This window comes from Harmonia axyridis, chromosome 3, assembly GCF_914767665.1.
Source record: "Harmonia axyridis chromosome 3, icHarAxyr1.1, whole genome shotgun sequence".
NCBI classification, from domain to species: domain Eukaryota; kingdom Metazoa; phylum Arthropoda; class Insecta; order Coleoptera; family Coccinellidae; genus Harmonia; species Harmonia axyridis.
The window spans coordinates 14,390,415-14,410,644 of NC_059503.1; the positions used below are offsets into that span (position 1 = coordinate 14,390,415).

General features: G+C 34.5%; 1 protein-coding gene across 1 annotated transcript; it reads left to right on the forward strand.

The window, feature by feature from the left end:
* Positions 1–796: 796 nt before the first annotated feature.
* Positions 797–9,943, forward strand: LOC123676187 (venom carboxylesterase-6-like). Its single transcript, XM_045611925.1, has 10 exons — positions 797–934; positions 1,155–1,286; positions 1,726–1,857; positions 3,661–4,003; positions 5,754–5,950; positions 6,158–6,332; positions 8,620–8,786; positions 9,295–9,427; positions 9,486–9,603; positions 9,702–9,943. The coding sequence occupies exons 1-10, from the start codon at positions 827–829 to the stop codon at positions 9,889–9,891; spliced, it is 1,695 nt and encodes a 564-aa protein (XP_045467881.1). The 5' UTR covers positions 797–826; the 3' UTR covers positions 9,892–9,943.
* Positions 9,944–20,230: the final 10,287 nt, after the last annotated feature.

The following is a 20,230-nucleotide window of genomic DNA, read 5'->3' on the forward strand; positions in this document are numbered from 1 at the left end:
TTTCAGCTCAAAATTATGATTAGTTTTTTATAAACGTCTAATAGGCCATCACAGTGAATCACCCTGTATACAGTTCTGTGGTTTTCAACGGCGTAATTGACGTATAAACTAACGAGCGCTCAAAAGCTCATGACTTACGTCATTCTTTTCTTATTTTATAAATGGATTTCGATATTTCTGTATGAAAGTAGGTATGTACAAAAGTTAAAGCACAATCTAATCCACGAAATCTTTACAAAAGTTTAACGAAAGCTTCGATATCATCAATGTTGTCATCTTCACAGAGTTACTGTCATAATCATAAGATGTTATTGCTGCAGCTAGTACTACGATAACTTGCGTTTAACGAAATTTATGTTCATGGTTAAGAGTGTAGTATAGTTTGTTTCCATGATATTATTTTTCTGAGATAGTTATTGATTTGTGGGGAAGAGGGATATGGAATATTGATCCCTGTCCTTTAACACTAAACGAAAGTCGAAAATATTATATGGTATTGAAAGGCACAAACAACAAGTTAAATGCTCACATCATCATATAACAGTCTTAGATTAAGGTAATAATAAAATGGTAGATTTTTTAGTGTTGTCCAATACCATATTTCCACTTATTTATCGCAAAAAAGTTTATATTACAGGTGTGAATTATTTGACAATGTATTTGAACTAAATTGTTTTTCTTATTATGTATCATTATCGCGATATTGTTTATGTAATATTAAGTAAGACAGAGTTTCATTGTCTGATTGAAAAAATTTGTTTAATTAGTTATTAGCACGTTATCTGAAAATTTATGTCAACATTATAAATAAAAGTGTTCAAGCCGAATGATCTTAAACTTCAGATTTCGAAGAAAAAACACAATGATTTCTAAGAAATATTCTAGTTTGCTTTGTTGCACTCTTTTATTTGTGCAAATCATTCATATTTGTCATGTAAGTAATGTAGTTTTGAATGGAATAAATGTCGAATATTTTATTTATTATGATATGGAAAGGATATTGCTGAATATTAGTTCATGAAGATTTTGAATTATTCGAATACTTATACGTAAATATTTCATTTGTCTCAATTTTGATTAATTGAATTTTTCAATCTTTTCGATAAAAGGATATGCTAATTAGGAGCCAATACTAAATTATGTGTTGATTTCAGTGTACCATTGTGAAAACAACGAATGGTCTGATAGAGGGTGAAATAAATTACACAGTACCGGAGAAGAAGCTTTACTACGCTTTTAGGAGCATACCTTATGCAAAGCCACCTGTTGGAGAACTCAGATTCCAGGTAAATGAACTTCTATGTATAGTCGTCTGAAAAAAAAACGCTATTCCTTGAATTAATCTGTTCAGAAGCGCGACCTAACAAAGATTAATTACTCGATGGGAGTCTCTGGAGATTTCCTCATTTATCCAATTGAGCATCACTATTTCTTTATTCAGTGAATTATTACACAGACTATTCGTCTGGAGTAACGATATAATCGATATTCTTTTTTGGTACGTTGAAGGATTTTACAATTTCATTATTGCACTTAATTAGACTATTCTTTCAGTTCAGTGTTTTAAAGGTTATTTCAATTCTCACGTGAAAAATATCAATTCTTTGCAATATGGTCTTGTATTCTACCGATGCCAAAATTACTACTCAACTTTGACGTCTCCATAATACTGCATTAAATTCCAAATTTAAATTCATGAAAAATGATGAAAATCCAATATTTTAGGCACCCCAACCAATAGATAATTGGGAGGATGTTTTGCCAACGAAAACTGATTCGCCAAGGTGTATCCAAACTCATTCGAAAGAAATTGTTGGACAAGAAGATTGCCTCTACTTGAATGTCTACACACCTCAGGTAAAGTAGTTTCAATAAATAAGCTCAATGTAATTTTCTGAAAATGAAACATCGAATGAAAAATTCACATACTAATAACTATCGAAAAGTCCTGGGTCTGGAACACAGCTTACATACCATTTTTTTCTCGTATCAAGTATCAAGCGTCAAAAGATGCGTATCAAATTTCGGAACATAGAGTTAATCTGAATAGAAATATTGAAGGTTAGGTGAAGTTAAATATTCAGTTTGAAAAATGAATAAAAACTAGTTTCGTGTATTCTCTTTTTCAGTAGAAACCGTGCAAAGTATTGGCTTGTTGAGTGTTATACTGCTCCACAAGAATTTTTTGACCGTTTCAAAACCGATTCTTGTCCAGCAAATGTTCATTTATGAGAAATGAAATGTTTACTTTCTTATAAAACTCTACAGTATTATAGAGTTTATTGAATGTATTTTCATGAATAAACTCTCTTATCCCCGACTTTTGCCTATATGCGTAGGATTTCTCCTCGCCGTCGGCTTCTCACTCCTCGCTAAGAGGAACATTCACTCAATCCCAGATATTTAAAATATCAGAAGGGCAAAGCTCGGTCGTGTCCGGTCCTTGTGGTCCCCCTGGTTCTCGTCGAACTTCTGGTCCTCTTACACGCGATCCTTGGACCTGTCCTTCGCTTCCTAGGAATTTTCTCACCGTCCTTGCAGTACCTAAAAGAACAGCTTATGCATTATATAACATATATATTCACTAAGTCCTAGTTGCTTGATATTTCTCTTGAGATTTTTGGGTACTATTCCTGTTGTTGTTGAGATGATAATTGGAATAGTTCTCGTTGATATCATTCCCCACTGGCGCTTTATCTGAAATTCGAGGTCCCTATATTTTGAAATTTTTTCGACCTCTTTTTGACGCATGTTGTTGTTATTAGGTATTGCTACGTCGATGAGTATTGCTGCCTTTTGATGTTTATCAACTAGCAATATATCTGGCCTGTTGTGAGGGACTGTTTTATCAGTCAAAACTGTTCGATCCCAGTACAGTTTATAGCGTTCGTTTTCCAGGATGGTTTCCGGTCGGTACTTGTAGTATGGCACTTTTTCAGAATTAATTAGTGTTAATTTAGTTGCCATTTCTTGGTGTAGTATCTTTCCTACTGCATCGTGTCTCTCTTTATATTCATTTCCTGCAAACATTTGACATCCTTATTATTATTATTATTATTATATCTCAATGGTTTGTTTCCCCTAGTTTGATAACTTTTTCAGTTTCAGGCATATTCTTGTCGTTAGATGTAGCTGAGATTTTTGTGCAGCATAAATAGAATGATCATTTCGAGCTTCCTGTTGATATCGTCATCAGAAATATAGAATATCGTAAACCATTTTAATCTTAATTATTAGTATAAAAGATATCGAGCGCTTTGAGATTCGTGAGAACTCAGAAGCCGCATTGGTTCAAACAATTTCTGAACATGTAGCATCAGTATTGGTACGATCATCTACACACACACAGAATAAAGTGGATGCTATACAGACGGTTTTTTAGAGACCAAACGGCCATATCCAATCAAATTAAATTTGGAATACAAATACTTGATGTCGATCTGCGAGAAAGGCATCGCTTTCATCGGTGAAATCCACTTTTATAAGGCTAAATACACTATAAAAAGCTCTTCATCCATATCAGTCCTGTTTTTATGAAAGCCCGAGTAGCAATTACCCAGAAGCTCTCTGAAGGGATAACTCATTTTGCGCCTGCTTCCTTTTTCGACAGGCGTTTTTAATTTTTTTCCCACAGTTCTTGAGTGTTGAGTTTTATTGTAGATATCGAACGATACGAGACGACTTTTGCCCGTGATGGTCTGGATTTATGGAGGAGCATTCATATATGGTAACTCAGAATACGATGACGCTTCACCTGATTACTTTCTGGATCAAGACATTGTCTTCGTTTCGATCAACTACAGATTAGGAGTTCTAGGGTTTTTGAGCTTGAATCACTTGGTAGCACCAGGAAATTATGGCCTGAAGGATCAAAATATGGGCTTGCGATGGGTAAAAGAAAACATAAAGTCATTTGGAGGTGATCCTGATCAAATTACACTCATTGGTCAGAGTGCTGGATCTGTATCTGTTTCTTATCACTTGCAGTCTCCTCTTTCTGCAGGTGAGTTGGGCTGAATTTCTAGAAGGGTCAATTAGCGAAATATATAGGGTCTCTTCTAGTAATTTAACTGATTTATTTTCAGACCAATAATTGCACACATGAAATTTTACATTTGAAAAACTGCCCTAAAGCATTTAGGCCACCTGAAGTAGCTATTCAGGTTATAAGACCAATATACATATATTATCTGTTTCATTTTGAATGAAACTCCAAAAACAAAAATAATTAATCCAGTTAGTACCTTACTTCCAAGAAAAAGATAAAGAAGAAAATATTAACAATATAATTGATTGAAAACAATATTGTCTTGGTTGCACATACTCGAAACAAAATATAATAATTGTGAATACATTATTGATATCTCGCAAATCTGTAATCATGGAAAATAGTTGAAAAGTATTGGTTTATGAAAAATGAATTGAATAATCCTTCGAAAATGGAATTGACATTTAATCTTGAGATCATCCCCAGTACTCTACCTCTACCTATTTTAACAACAGGCCCCCATATAACGGGTGTTTTTTCGAGGTATATAACTTTAAGTTGGCATTTCTGTTCAAGATGGCGACCGATTTAACAGCTGTCAAGTGATTAATTCTCAGTTTCGTCCGGCAATTCATCATGAATAGACTCACGCCTGAATAACGCTTGTAAATAATGCAATTTCATTTCGAAAATAATGGTTCTGTGCGGAATACGTATCGAGCACTACGTCCATTAGCGACGAAGCGCACTTCTGGTTGAATGGCTACGTCAACAAACAAAACTGCCGCATTTGGAGTGAAGCTAGTCCTCAAGTGTATGTCGAAACACCGTAACATCCAGAAAAACTGACTGTTTGGTGCGCTTTATGGGCTGGTGAAATCATTGGTCCGTACTTCTTCAAAAACGATGATGGCCAGAACTTTACAGTCAATGGTGATCGGTATAGAGCCATGATTACTAACTTTTTCATTCCTGAATTGAACAACCATGATGTCCAGGAGCTGTGGTTCCAACAAGACGGCGCAACATGTCACACAGTTCGTGCCACAATCGATTTATTGAAAGACACGTTTGGTGACCGCCTAATTTCACGTTTTGGACCTGTGAATTGGCCTCCAAGATCTTGTGATTTAACACCGCTAGACTACTTTCTGTGGGGCTATGTAAAGTCATTGGTCTATGCGGATAAGCCACAAACCCTTGACCTTTGAAAGACAACATTCGTCGTGTTATTGCCGATATACGGCCACAAATGTTGAAAAAAGTCAACGAAAATTGGACGTCCAGATTGGACTACATCCAAGCCAGCCGTGGCGGTCATATGCCAGAAATCATATTTAAAATCTAATGCCACAAGATTATCTTGCGGATAAATAAAATTCATGTCAATCAAATAATACATCGTTGTTTTATTGCAATTTAAAGTTCTATAGCTCTAAAAAAACACCCTTTACCTTGAAACAGCCTGCCTGTATGTAGAGGGTGTTTCGATAAAGTCAACTTGAAATGTTGAGAATATTTGAAAACAGAAATGGGGTTTGTGTTTCCTGTAAAAACCGAAAGTGCTACTAAACTCTGAATGTATTGGATAGTTGGGCTGTTTCAGGAAACTATTATTATTGGATTTTAAGAGACAACTACGGTAGAACACCTAGTATATTATATAATCTAATTATACAATATCACAGTATGACCCATCAGTAAATTCGCTAGTATAGGTTATGAATATCGTTTTATAATCTATATCAAGGTTTTTTTTCCACAGGCCTCTTTTCTGGAGCTATACTAGAGTCTGGAACATCATTATGTTTGTGGTCCCTTTCTAGAAAAGGACCTCAAGCTGCTAGTGGAATAGCGGTTGGTTTGAATATTAGCGTGGATTCACCTCAATCTATTATAAATGGATTACGGTCAGTCAAAGCAGAAGAACTTCATGAAATAGCAGCGGATATTCAGAATAAGGTAGTTCTCATTGAATTGGAGTATTTTTTTTTTCTTTCAGTCCATAATGAATGCAGGATTATTATGAATGCTAATAAGACAGAGAAGGATTTTCCAACTAGTAATTTTGCTCGTTAATTTTGGCGTGTCTATCACTTGCTCCCCTGGAATTATTGATTTCTTTTTTGTTATTGAGATTCTAGAAAAATAAATGTTCGTTCATTTCAGGAATTGACAGGATCAAATCCTAGAGATGGATTCATATTTGCTCCAGTTATAGAACCAAAACACGAAGGAGCTTTTTTCACCGAAAAAAGCTATGAACTATTGAGAGAAGGAAAATTTTCACAAGTGCCAGTAATAGTGGGTTACAACTCATTGGAGGCTGCTTTCGATCTGCCAGGTATAATAAGTTATGAAATTTTACAGCAAAACGTATTTGCCGAAACCACGACCTATACTTTTGTAATATTCATCTTTTAATATAATATATACTGTGCACGTAAAGTATGGAACAAATTCATTTTTAGCTAAACAGACCATTTTAAGAAATAATCCTGAAACACGTCGATTTTTGATATCAATTTACCGTATTTTAAAATAATAATCTAATATACAGGGTGAATTACTTTCGAGTAATGACGCCACCGTCATTTTTTTTATGGAACACCCCATTTTGCCTCAATTTTCCGATTACTCTAGCTGAGCTGATTCCAAAAATGTATCACATGTTGATTCCAATTGGTACAGGGTGGACAAAAATACAATAGTTTTGTGTGTGCTCATAAAGTAACGCGTAACATTCTTTATTAGTTAAATTAATTAACAATACTATCAAAAATACTTAGTGTCTAGCGGAAAATGGTTTGAATGTAACACCCTGTAGTTTGTTATATTTTTAGATTAATAAAAATGTATAAAAATAATTTCTTTCATTCTGTCTGTGAGACCACAAGTACCAAACATGTTTGGAAACAGCTCATTTTTATCAATCTAAAAATTTAACAAACTACAGGGTGTTACATTCAAACCAATTGCCGCTAAACAATAAGTATTTTTGATAATATTGTTAATTTAACTAATAAATAATGTTACGCGTTACTTTATGAGCACACACAAAACTATTGTATTTTCGTCCACCCTCTAGCAATTGGAATCAACATGTGATACATTTTTGGAATCAGCTCAGCTAGAGTAATCGGAAAATTGAGACAAAATGGGTTTGTACCATTTAAAAAAATTACGGTGACGTCATCACTCGAAAGTAATTATAATAATAATAATAATAAATGAGTTTATTCGAATATTCAATGAATTCACCCTGTATATTAGATTATTATTTTAAAATAGGCTAAATTTAAATAAAAAATCGACGTATTTCAGGATTATCTCTTATAATTGTCTGTTTAGCTAAAAATGAATTTGTTCCATACTTTACGGACACATTGTAGAAATCAATCATTCAGCAGGTAATATATCTGATAGAAAATTACGCTATAGTGCTAAATGACATGAAGATAGTGGTTATGAAAAATGTTAAAATTCAATATCGTATAAGATCCCCAAGATGTATGTAACACATCAATTCTCTCTGGAATTTTCATATCCTGAAGGTTCAAAGAATTTTTTGGTGCCAATTGGTTTACAACCGATACATTTTTCGTCGTTTATTTGAAGAAGATCGGGTCGAATGTTTTATTGGAAATCCAGGCAACACTTCGCAAACCAACATGCTGTTTGTAATAAAAAGCGATTCTGAGAAAAATCAACCAGAAACATGCAGATATTCCATTTTTCTTGAAACTCTGATGCCGTTTTGAAGGGCGGGGAGAAATGTAGTACTTAGGCCAGTTTCATAATCCATCCGAAAATACTCCCTTGGTAAAGACCATTTCATCAGAAAGTCGCCTTCAAATAGAGCTTGAAAGTGGCTCCGGTTTCATGAACATATTCCGACCGTCTTTTGAAGAAATCTTTCTTTTATTCGAAAGTGTTAAATTTCCTGGGGTTGGCTACTCTTAGAACTAGTTTATTATATGCATTTGGTAATATTTCATACAAATTTGAATTTTGTGTATAAAGTGGAAGTAAGGGAAAGTCGTTCATTTAAAATATGATAATTATAACAAAAAAAGCTTGTGTGGTAGAGAAAAACGTGTGATGGAAATGACACAACAGAATGAGCTTATGTTTTGTAGAGAGCATGAGTGAAGAAAAGGATCCATTTCTTGTCATGAAGGGCCAATATCGGGACTTTATGAAGAAGGAAACTTCAAACCTTTTTCTAATCTCAAAATTATAATAATAATTATATCAGACAAAATTCAGCACCGTGATAAGTTAGTAGATAAGATGAAGATAATCGATGATCGTCAACCTTCGATAGAAGACGACACCTCAAGAAGAAGAAGAAAAGTTATCGAATATAGTAGAACCTGAATAGTTTTTTTTTCATTGCGAACTATTTGAGAGAATTTGTATATTGATTTGTACATTATTAGAGTGTTTAATTGGTTCATATTTGAACCAGTCAACCAGAAAAAGACGTATGGTCAGTTTATCAAATCAAACCTCTAGGCGATAGATAAACCAAGCCTACAAAAAACTGCTTCCAATACTTTATTAGTTCATAAAAATCATTAACACTATAAGATGTAATTATCTAATAAAAAATTATTCAACTTTTTCAGATATATTTAGGTTGTTCTTGGTGAAATTTGATTTAAATCCTTCTAGTTTGGTACCTATTGATATGAATATAAAATCTTCCGTCATAAAAGATGCTGTTGGGAAGGAAATAAAATTCCAATATTTTGGATTATTACCTATTGCTCTTTCTAACATAAACGTAAACGAGGTGAGTAAATCGTTTCTATTCCTGTATGCATAGGCGTAACGAGAGAGGGTTATTGAGGACATAACAAAAAATTGTTAGTAACAAACAAAAAATTATGAAAAATTGAAAGATTTAGATTTTTCAAAGAGTACATGTTTCCAAAAATTGGGCCCTTCCCAGGGAGGTTTTTCAGTGGATTCTTTGAAATGTACGAGTGTACAGTTCTGTGGAGGATTAATGAATGAGTGCTGAAATGTTTCTGACCCCAAGTTGGCACTCTACTCGATTTTTTTTCATTCAATATTATCTTTGTCTGTCTTAGAGTTCGAGCCTCTGGCCATGAAAGAAATTTTCTAGTTTCGACAGACTGTCAAACCATTCGTTGTTAGAGAAACAATTCGATGTGTAGTCTCAGAACTTATAGCCCACGGTTGCAAAAATAAACATAAATTCACATTGATTTTCCTAACTAACTCTCAAGATGTCTCATAAATATTGAATAATATTCTTTCATATCATTTTTTTACAGTTTATGAGCGAAGATCAGTTTGTTAGGCCTATTCAACAGTTTGCATTATTGTTGTCCAAATATACACAGACATACTTCTATGAATTTCATTACGAGGGTCCACTTGGAGGAGTAGCCAACCGAACGTTGCCAGGTAATTTTTTTTTTTTTTTGAGCTGATTAATTACCATGAAGATGTGAATATTTATAAGGTGTTGCCCACACTGAGGAACTAGGATATTTATTCCGGAGGAATATTACTGGTAATGAAGTTGATGATCTTATGAGAAGGAGGATGATTAGGTTATGGTCTAATTTCGTCAAGTTCAGGTAAATACTAGATCTAAATAAACTTAATAAAATAGAGTTTGGCTGAATAAAAACGCCAAATACACACAAGAAATTGATCTCTAATCTGAATTTTTCAGAAATCCAACTCCAGAACTAGACGATCTTCTCCAGAATGTGACGTGGTTACCAGTTTCATCAAATGAGGATATGCACTATATGAAAATAGATAAGGAGTTGATAATTTCAAAGAATCCAAGGAAAAACGTTGGAAATTTCTGGACCGACTTGTATAATAGATATGGACAGCCACCATATGACACTTACTAAATGAGTTCATTATGAATTATTCTTTGTACCTGAAATAAAATTTTTTGTTGAATCTTGACATTTAATTGAACTGGTGAACCCCTTGAACTCCAACGTCTTTAATAATTAATCTAGTAAAGTTAAGGAGGAAGGGAATTAGCTGCTTATCTACCTAGCTGGTAGATCCACAAAGCTCATAGATCAATAGAGCGTATACCTAGAACCATAGATTTGGTGGATTAAATAAACTACTAGATCAACAGAGTCGATTGATCCAATATAGTGATGAACTCTTAAAACTGTTAGATGAATTGGGATAATTGAACCACAAAGTTTGTAAATCCATAATATAAGAGATGTTATATCTAAAACTTCAATCGAATGCTTGAATCTAGGTTCACTCTAAATGTCATAAAAACGATAAAATTTCTATATGGAAATGAATAAAATCTTACTGACCACCCTTTCGTCAGGGGTTTCTTAAATAAAATTAACATTTGTTTTTAAGTAGCTGTGACTATTATTAGGTTAGTTTCCATTGCATAACATTATTCAAAAACAAAATTTTTTAGAACTATTCGATTTTTAATTTTAAATTGAAGGTTCATTTTGAGAACATGTGAATGAATATCCATGGTACAGGTTCTGCGGAATGTGAAAATTTTACCCTGCGAAATGCTTAACATTCAAAGTTCGTGCACAATGCAGCCAATTCTAGAGAATGCATCTGATGAACTATTCAGAGTTGCCAATGGAGTAGATTGGTGTCTGGAAAATAAAAGTTCTTCTGGGTATCACGTCGAATTCTCCCCAGATTAAAAAATATCTGCTCCCAAGGTTTGCGTTCGTTTGGGAATATATCGTGCAACATTTCTCAGGCATATAATATTCCACAATGTTATAAAATAATATCTGTTGATGAATTTGAAGTGAGTTCAAAACTGACCAGTTACACAATGTGATCCTCAAACAGTTAATAACATTATTTTGGTAGTAGAAACATAAAACTTGTTTTGATCATGTAATAATATATTAATTCAGATATGATTTTGCTATGCATCAAAAGTATCGAAGAAAATGGAAGAAGCACAAAGGAAAAATTTCGCAAATAGATTGTGGCTTCAATATCAAAGTTTCTCCAATAAGAATGATACTATTTGAAATGGTTACAACACCGTCTATTATTTTATGAAATTTCAGTAATTTATACCATTAGATTATAAAAAGATACACGCTCCAAAAAAACTTCCAGAAAATTCTAGAGAGAAGATTTTGAAAAGTTAGAGTTGCATGTATCACTTTTGAAGGTAACTATGATGACGAATAAAGTAGAATTTTTGAGAAAAAATGTGCTTTTACTTACTAGGGCAGAAACTTTTGATACAAAATGGTTTTAAATTCTCATATACTTGTAACTTGTATAAGGAGTAGCATATCAAGATATGACCATATTTGGAGGACTTCTTTTCAATTCAATATTATATGACCAGTTGAAGAATCCTCCTGAAATTTTTTCCCCCGCTAATATATCAATATACCCCTATTGACATCGAAGTAAAGTTGAAATCCCCATAGGAAAGGGATTGAAGGATTTTCTCTGAAGGAGCAGTGATGATGGTCCAACACTCGAGTATTTGAGGAAAAGCGGTTTTTATTCGAGGATTTTACAATTTAACCCTTGGCGGTTTGATATCCGGGGTCAAGTGTCAACGATCTCTTGGGGAAAAATATGCTCAAACACTGCGAGGCTAGTCAGGGTTCAAAGCGCGTTCATTCGGAATATGCGGATGTTTACTTATTCGCTAACTTTATTTTTGGTGGTCAAAAATTTCAGTCGAACTAGATAAAGGGGTTGAATGAAGTAGTATAGGGTTTTCCATTATGATACCTACTAAAATAAATGGGTATATTTTGAGAGAAATCAATGGATATTCATTTCATTGCAAAAAGGGAGGAGTTTTTTCATATTCTCCTTCCCATTAGAGGGAATATCCTGAAATTATAATATATGATGGCAGACAGACAATTTTCAATTCCGGAAAAAGTACATCCTCGAGCGGGACTCGAACCCGCAACCTCCGAACCACTAGTCCAGTGCTCCACCAACCGAGCTACCTCATATCAAGGAACCTCTTCTTCCAGAATCAAAAGTAGTATCTCTTACAAGCTATGTAGTTAGCAAGGGTTCTGGAGCTTAATGCTGGAAGGGAACTCATCTTGTATATAATTATATTTCAGACGTTAAAAACCATTTTTCCGGATATCCTGTAATGATCAGAGAACCATGGGAAAGAAGGTAGAAATTGGTGTTCTTGTTAAATTTCTTGAGGTTATATGCCTCAGGGAACACATCCCTTGGCAATGAGTTTCCGAGCCTCGCTGTTCGTTGGAAGAACGAGTCTAAGAAAAGCGATGTTCATCAGATCTCAAAAAGGAAGACTGAACATTATGGTTCAATATTGAAGAGACAGCCAGGGGAGAAAGTTTGCTGATATTTCAGAAGAGCATCACCCATGGAAATATCTAGCCAGATCACCCACTTTTCCATAGGGTTTCAAAGAAGGGAGTGAGTTTGTGAGCGTGGCTTCTCCGACGAGGCGAATTGCCCTGTTTTGGACCGAATCCAATATATTTAGGTGCAGCTCTCCAAACCTGGGAATAGTACTCCAGGATAGTTTGAATATGTCCGTCAGAGATATGTGTATCTAGAGAAGAGACATGCTTGTGTTTCACGTTTAAGTCTACCAAGTTTTTGGATCCCCATTCGAGTATTGTTGCCAAGTCCAGATTTCTGTTGTTAAAATTACTTCCTCGTTCCATTATGATTTGGCGGGCTGGTATTGAAGCCCTGGAAGAAAATTCGGTATGGATGGTGTACTATCATCCGCAAAGCTGTGTACTGGACACTCAGTTTCTTTCAGCAAATTGTTGATGTGAAATAAAAACAGTGTTGGAGCCTGAACTGACCCATGCGGAACACCAGCATTTATTGATAGAGAGTCAGATGAAACTCCATCGACCACTGCATGTACACTGTTTGAGAGAAAACTAGCCAGTAAGAAGAAAGCTTTGGGGGTAAGCCATAACATGGAAGCTTGGCGATCGAATATTTTTGAAGTTTTCAGAACGACGGCTACGGTTTCAACATATTTCTAAATAGATACCTGCCATATAGATGAGACGTGAACGATTAGGTCACCAGTTGACTTCTGATGACGGAAGCGTGTTCCATATTTTTCATGAGATCGATGTTGATGATCTTTTACAGGACTTTTGAAATAATAAGTAACATAGCCGTAATTGTACTTAACAATGCCATATTTACGATTTATAACGATATCAGACAAATGTCAGTAGCGCAATCCAATCACCGTAATAATAGTAGTTGCACCAGCCTCATTTTCGAGGTCCAATCACACCACCAGCCCTAACACTGCCCCAAACAGTGACACGTTGAAGATCGTTGAGTTTTCTGAAGTCACAATAAACATTGAAAATTAATGGTTTATTTAAATGAATTACGATGGGGCAGTTAGGGGCAGATATAATTTTTCTAAAGAAGCATACGAAATTAAAATCCTAAGCGATATTATAGATAAATTATTTGAAAAGGACGAACAGATATAATCAACCTTGAAAACAGATTTATTATCAGCGAGTAAACCCTATTATTTGTGAATATTTCTTGCTTCAAAATCGAAAATAGTGGCGAAATAGTAGAGCGATCTGTTCGGTGAACGAAAACACCTAAAATTGCAGAATCATTAATTGTCCTTTGTATCAATCAAGTCTCATTCATCGTGAAAATAAATTTATCAATCTCGCCAGCTAGAGTTTTTAGAAGCAATAAGTGCAACTCGCGATCGAGAACTTTTCGACATGGAAAATATTGTCAATGACCTCTCAACACAAAGGGGACTATTAGAGGAGCTGTAAGTGGTCTCTCAACAGGGATAATGAAGTAATTCTTCAAATGAGTTTTCAGAACAATGGGGTGCAAAATGATCTTCATTCAAATCGATTTACGTTGTTAGAGGGTAAATTGTCGACACTTGACCTTTTCATTCACAGAGTATAATATTCTTATTAACGAAGATGAAAGCAAAATATGTAGGGGAGATGTGTCTGAGATGGCATTGTTTTTGAAACGGGATCATATTTATATTCAATTATTTTAAAATAGTGAGGACGATATAAAAAGAGGGTTCAATGTATTGTCAGAGTCAAAGTTCTTTAAAAATACAAAATTTCAATAAAAGAAATTGATAACATTTTTTTTAGATATGCAGCACTAGTTGCCACATGTTTTCGACCACGTTAGGCGAACATTTTTGTATTTTTTTTTTAAGGAACTGTTGGGAATCCCGATTCATAAACATTCCATAAATTATTTGCTTCAAATAAGTAGCAGAAAGAAGTGAAAAATATTCGTGATTTTGCCCCTTGCTGAAAGCACTAACTCTAGCAAAGGAGTTCGAAGCTACTATGATTAAGATTCTGGAATCCTTCAAGTCACTCCCATACAACCATTTTACGAATAATATTCTCGAGATAAATTCCACATTACCTCTTTCACTATTTTCGCTGTTATTTCATTATTGATGGATATTTTGCAGAAAAATGTCTGGGTCAGATAGCACTCGATAGGATATTCGAAATTAGTTATCGCAAAATCCCTAATCCCTAATCAAGGGTTTGTGCTCACCCCTGTTAGGGGATTGAAGCTACGGGGATGAAAAAAGCGAAAAAGTTGTTCCCCCTCGAATCAGTGATTGACGGGTCCGAACGATTTTCCACATTTTCATTTTGAAGTCAGATTATCAAGGTGTAGAGTTTTCCTAGGACCATCCTGTGTACATTTCAACATGAGTAAATCTGTGTCATATTTTCTTCAGTTTCAGCCTCTTTGTATGCAGAACCAAAATATCTAATTCCTAACAATGTAAAAAGGATGATACCACATGTGGTACATCTTCCGCTCTTAAATTCTTTTTGCACGTTGCCTTAATATAGTGCTAGTTCCATTGAATGTCTTGAAATCTAACAGCCAGTCCATTTTTGTCCTGAACTGCCATCAATGCTTCTTCCAATTTGTTTCTCTCCAAGAATGTCTTAATGATACTTAGAACATTCCATTTCTTAAAAAAGTATGCGTTATGTTCCTACTCGAAGTGAATATACTAAAAACTGCTTGAATGAAATGGCATACTTTCGCCTAAATGAATTTTCACTAACCTCGAAACATCTTACGCACAGGCACAACCAGAGTCTATTGCAGGACTAGATCTTACGCTGACGTGTAAGGGTGGCTTTTTTCAAAGCATGCAGATTATTCTATTGCCAAATTTTGAATTCTATTGGGAAACAGCTTGTATGCCTTCTTATCAACTATGCAGACTTTGATGACATTTCCAGGGTCATTTCATTAGGTAGGATTAGGTCTATTTTGCATTGAATCAGTTTTAATTTTGTTATCGCGATATTTTTATTGAGTCTAGATTGAGGAATAGTTTATAATTTTTCGATTCTACCGTAGGAAGCTTTGTCATCACTTTAGGAATGAAAATATGGTGGAAGCGACTTCCATCGATAAATGCTCGTCCATTCAGGTGCTTAGTGATATACAGGGTGGTGCAGATTTAACTTCGATAACTTTGACATAGGATAGAACAACTCATTTCATGAAAACATTTCTTTTAAACATATATCCTAACAAGTTTCGTTTTCGAAATACAGAGTGTTGAAGTTCGAAAGAAAAATCAGATTTTTACTATAACTCTAATATTATTACATTCATTGTTTTAATTTTTTTGAATTCAAGTCTTGATAATGTAATGTTTCGAATTAGGTAAGTTTCTCCTGCTAAAATTATTCATTGGCGTAGATAGAGGGGTGCGATGAAACCCCCTGAAGTTTGTCAAAGTACTTTTTAATTATCCTGTATATGTAAGAGAAAATGCGAGGTACGTAAGAATTTTGATATTCATTTCATGTTATTTTTTCCACAAACAATTAATACCTCAGTAACATCCAGCATTTAAGAACACACGAAAAAAAACTCATGCAAATTCAAGCACAAGCAAAACATTTTTCAAACCATTTCAGTTTCTCCTCGAAAAAAAAGTAAACAACAATGTATAGCACAGTTGTTCAACGACCAGAAATTCCTCTCCGCTGAGTAATCTGAATATTGACTATTGATATCAGTCTCATTCTAAATCATTTAAAAACAGAAAGTTCGAAATAGGGCCAAGTTCTGAAAAACAAACTCGTGAGGAGGAGTTTGGTGGATACGTTTATTGCAAGGAGAGTATCTTTATAGCAGAAGTTTCCTTCATCATATATATTTAATGAGGAATATTGGGCCCATAAAATGAAAGTAATTTCGTCGATCTTTGTTGTGACTCGAAAGAACTCATTCCCGCGAAAAAGTTTGAAGCGGTATTTTTCAGCATGATCTGAAAGAAATTTAACTTAAGAACTATGAAGTTTGCGTGCTCGCATAAACATCCAACTTTTCAAATAAATCTCACCCATGCCCCTTACTCCAGACAGTAAATATTGGATATTTTTACGAAAATTAGAAAACTCATCATTTCAAACACCTGATGTCGCCGTTTTTCAGAGGCGATTCAATCAAATGCGTTTTTTTATTTCACTTTGGTGTCCACGACTCCTGTAATGGAAAAGTTACCCAGCGGTTTACAATTTATATTGAACTGTTCAAGTATTTTATGTTTTTCATTTTGACTCTGGTAACCTCAGTTGGTCATGTTAAAAGTTTAGAGCTCTTGGGGACTGATTCGGTTGGATTCGGAGTAGGTTTTATTACTGTGTCCATGCGTGAGTTGGGTTGTGTTGAAATAATAGATTCGGGTGATGTTATTTAGTTATAAAGATTTTCTCGAATTTTCCATGTTCTTGAGGAATCATGTTTCTGTCCACCCAACCAATAACCAATTGAAAAAATTTCTAATTGTTAACGTAAACAGGATAGGCATACTAATTTCGAGTGTCTAAGATGTTTCTGTTGGAATGAACCTCTTTGAAAATTGAGATTATTATGTTATTGGATATTCTCTACTGAGCAAAAATATTGTTGCGACCTAAAATATGTACCTTGGGAATGAAAATAATTTTCCTAAAGGAATTTCTGAATATTTTCACCGTTGATATGATTGAGTATCCTAGTCTGAACAACTTTATGTTTGAACTGTTTTCTCATTCAGAATACTTATAGAAATATCAATAAGAAGAGTACCTATAATAATGTGGAAGTGCCGTGCAACTTCTGAAATGTTCAATTAAATACTATCTGAAAGCGTTAAAATACATTACGCCAATTTTTGTAAAGGGTGTTTTTTTTAGAGCTATAGAACTTTTAATTTCAATAAAACAACGATGGATTATTCGATTGATATGAATTTTATTTATCCGCAAGATAATCTTGTGGCATGACATTTTATGATTTCTGGCATATGACCGCCACGGCTGGCTCGGATGTAGTCCAATCTGGACGTCCAATTTTCGATGACTTTTTCCAACATTTGTGGCCGTATATCGGCAATAACACGGCGAATGTTGTCTTCCAAATGGTCAAGGGTTGGTCGCTTATCCGCATAGACCAATGACTTCACATAGCCCCACAGAAAGTAGTCTAGCGGCACAAGATCTTGAAGGCCAATTCACAGGTCCAGAACGTGAAATTAGGCGGTCACCAAACGTGTCTTTCAATAAATCGATTGTGGCACGAGCTGTGTGACATGTTGCGCCGTCTTGTTGGAACCACAGCTCCTGGACATCATGGTTGTTCAATTCAGGAATGAAAAAGTTAGTAATGATGCCTCTATACCTATCACCATTGACTGTAACGTTCTGGCGATCATCGTTTTTGAAGAAGTACGGACCAATGATTTCACCAGCCCGTAAAGCGCACCAAACAGTCAGTTTTTCTGGATGTAACGGTGTTTGGACATACACTTGAGGATTAGCTTCACTCCAAATGCGGCAGTTTTGTTTGTTGACGTAGCCATTCAACCAGAAGTGCGCTTCATCGCTAAACAAAATAAAATGGACGTAGTGCGCGATACGTATTCCGCACAGAACCATTATTTTCGAAATAAAATTGCACTATTTGCAAGCGTTGTTCAGGCGTGAGTCTATTCATGATGAATTGCCAAACCAAACTGAGAATAAATCACTTGACAGCTGTTAAATCGGTCGCCATCTTGAACAGTAATGCCAACTCAAAGTTATATACCTCGAAAAAAAACACCCTTTACTAGAGTTATAAGTGAAAAACTGATTTTTGTTTCAAACTTCAACACTCTGTATCTCGAAAACAAAGCTTGTTAGGATAGATGTTTATAGAAACTTTTTTTTTATGAAAAGAGTTGTTCTATCCGAAGCAAAATTTTTGTACCAAAGTCTAGACCACCCTGTATAGCCCGATTTTGTACCGTTTATAAATTCTCCACTTTTTATATTAGCTCGAAATATCATCTAGAAGTCCCTAAATGAAAAATTATTCAACCCTGTTCCTATCTTATTTTCACTATCTTACGTAATTAAGGGTTGCTTGTTGTATGGAATTCATTAAGGGTCATATTCATATCTTCCATGGATACAGAATGATGTCGTCAACATTTAAATTTCCTTCATCCAATTTTAGTTCATTCAATTTCACCATTGTTTCTAGATGAAATATTAGATAATAACTCATCAAACATGCAACAATGAATTTATCACCAAATTTCATCTGCCTAGTTGGTTCAGATGAGGAGGACCGTATTTTCCATTTTCCCACACATGGGAAAACAACCACTAAGACTCATACATATTTATCAATTTATCACTGAAGGTAGCTCTAGATAGAAACTTCCATGACTGTATTTTCAAGCCTACCGAGATCCGTTAGAATAATTGTCTTCAAATTTTCATTTTAAAGTCCTTTTCCTTAGTTAAATCATAGTTAATTTATTGTCATTCTAGGATTCAATTGGTGGTAACTATCTATCTATCATAAGGTAATCAATGACTCATTACACCCTTATACTGAAACCAATCGTGAAAATAGTATATTATTCAACGAGCGGTAATGTAGGTCATAACTCACGCAGACGAAGTAATTCATCAAGTGAGTTATGACCATTACCGCAAGTTGAATACTATACTTTATCTTCGACTTTATCAATAAAAACTAAGAAAAAAATACAGACTCAGAATATAGACAGAAGGAACGGGAAATAAACATATGTGCTCGATCCCGAGTACAAGAGAGATGGAAACTTAGTGTCACCAATCACAATCGAACTAGCTTCGGCTAGCTCGAATCCAGTACAGAGTGCATTAAAATATACCAAAAAGCATTCCCTGTAAACGATGTAAATGATCTTACTGCTACACCAATCTTGAATATTTTTTCAAACTCCTTTATATTTTTTTCGGGCAAGTAATTTTGTATGGTAACATTAGCTGTTTGTCTTTTGTGAATGTATACCTATATAATATTTCATCTTCACTATCTGAATTAATCGTTTTCAGCAAAACATTCACAATAATTAGATATCAACTTAATTTGAAAACGTCAAATCTATTAAAGTGACATTCCCTCGGACATTCCTACTCTCAATAACAATAATGGAATGTTCCCTTTCAGCCAATTGAATAGAAGCAGAGAAGTATAGAAGCACAGATCCATAATTTCCGATTTATTATAGTGAGTTATAGTAGTGAGTTATAACAACTCACGCTGTTTGTTAATATATACTTTTAATTGCTCAAAAGCAGTTGAATAATGAATATATAATTCAATAGGAGTAGATAAAAGTATTATTTATCAACCTGAAATGACATAAAATGAGAATTCAAAAAATTGATTACTCTCAAATGGAAAAACCTTGAAACTTGAAGTTTTCAGGGTTAGTTCAGATTTCCTATACCGACTAAGAATTCCGTGAATATCATCGTTCAAAATTTTGTGTTCCTGGTATTTTCTAATTTCAAAATTAATACTTGTTTTTCACTTGATTCAGATGAACTAACTTTTAAAGTATGCAATAAATCTTCAGATTTGAATTCATAATTTGATTTCGAAATGAAAGTTATCTAGTTTATTCAAAGCACTTCAACGCAGTTAAGAATTACGGGTAGCGTAACTAACAATCATAACTTTCAGTTGTGAGTCGTTTTCTCGCTTTATTGGCACTAAATCACCTCCAAACGTAGCAGATATTTCATTCCATCACGTACATACGTGTTCACCTGAGGACGACAAAAAAACAACTAAACGACACGTTTCACACCCTCCCTAAAAAGGAATTGCCAAATTGAGGATGATGCAAAAATCATCCCACATTTT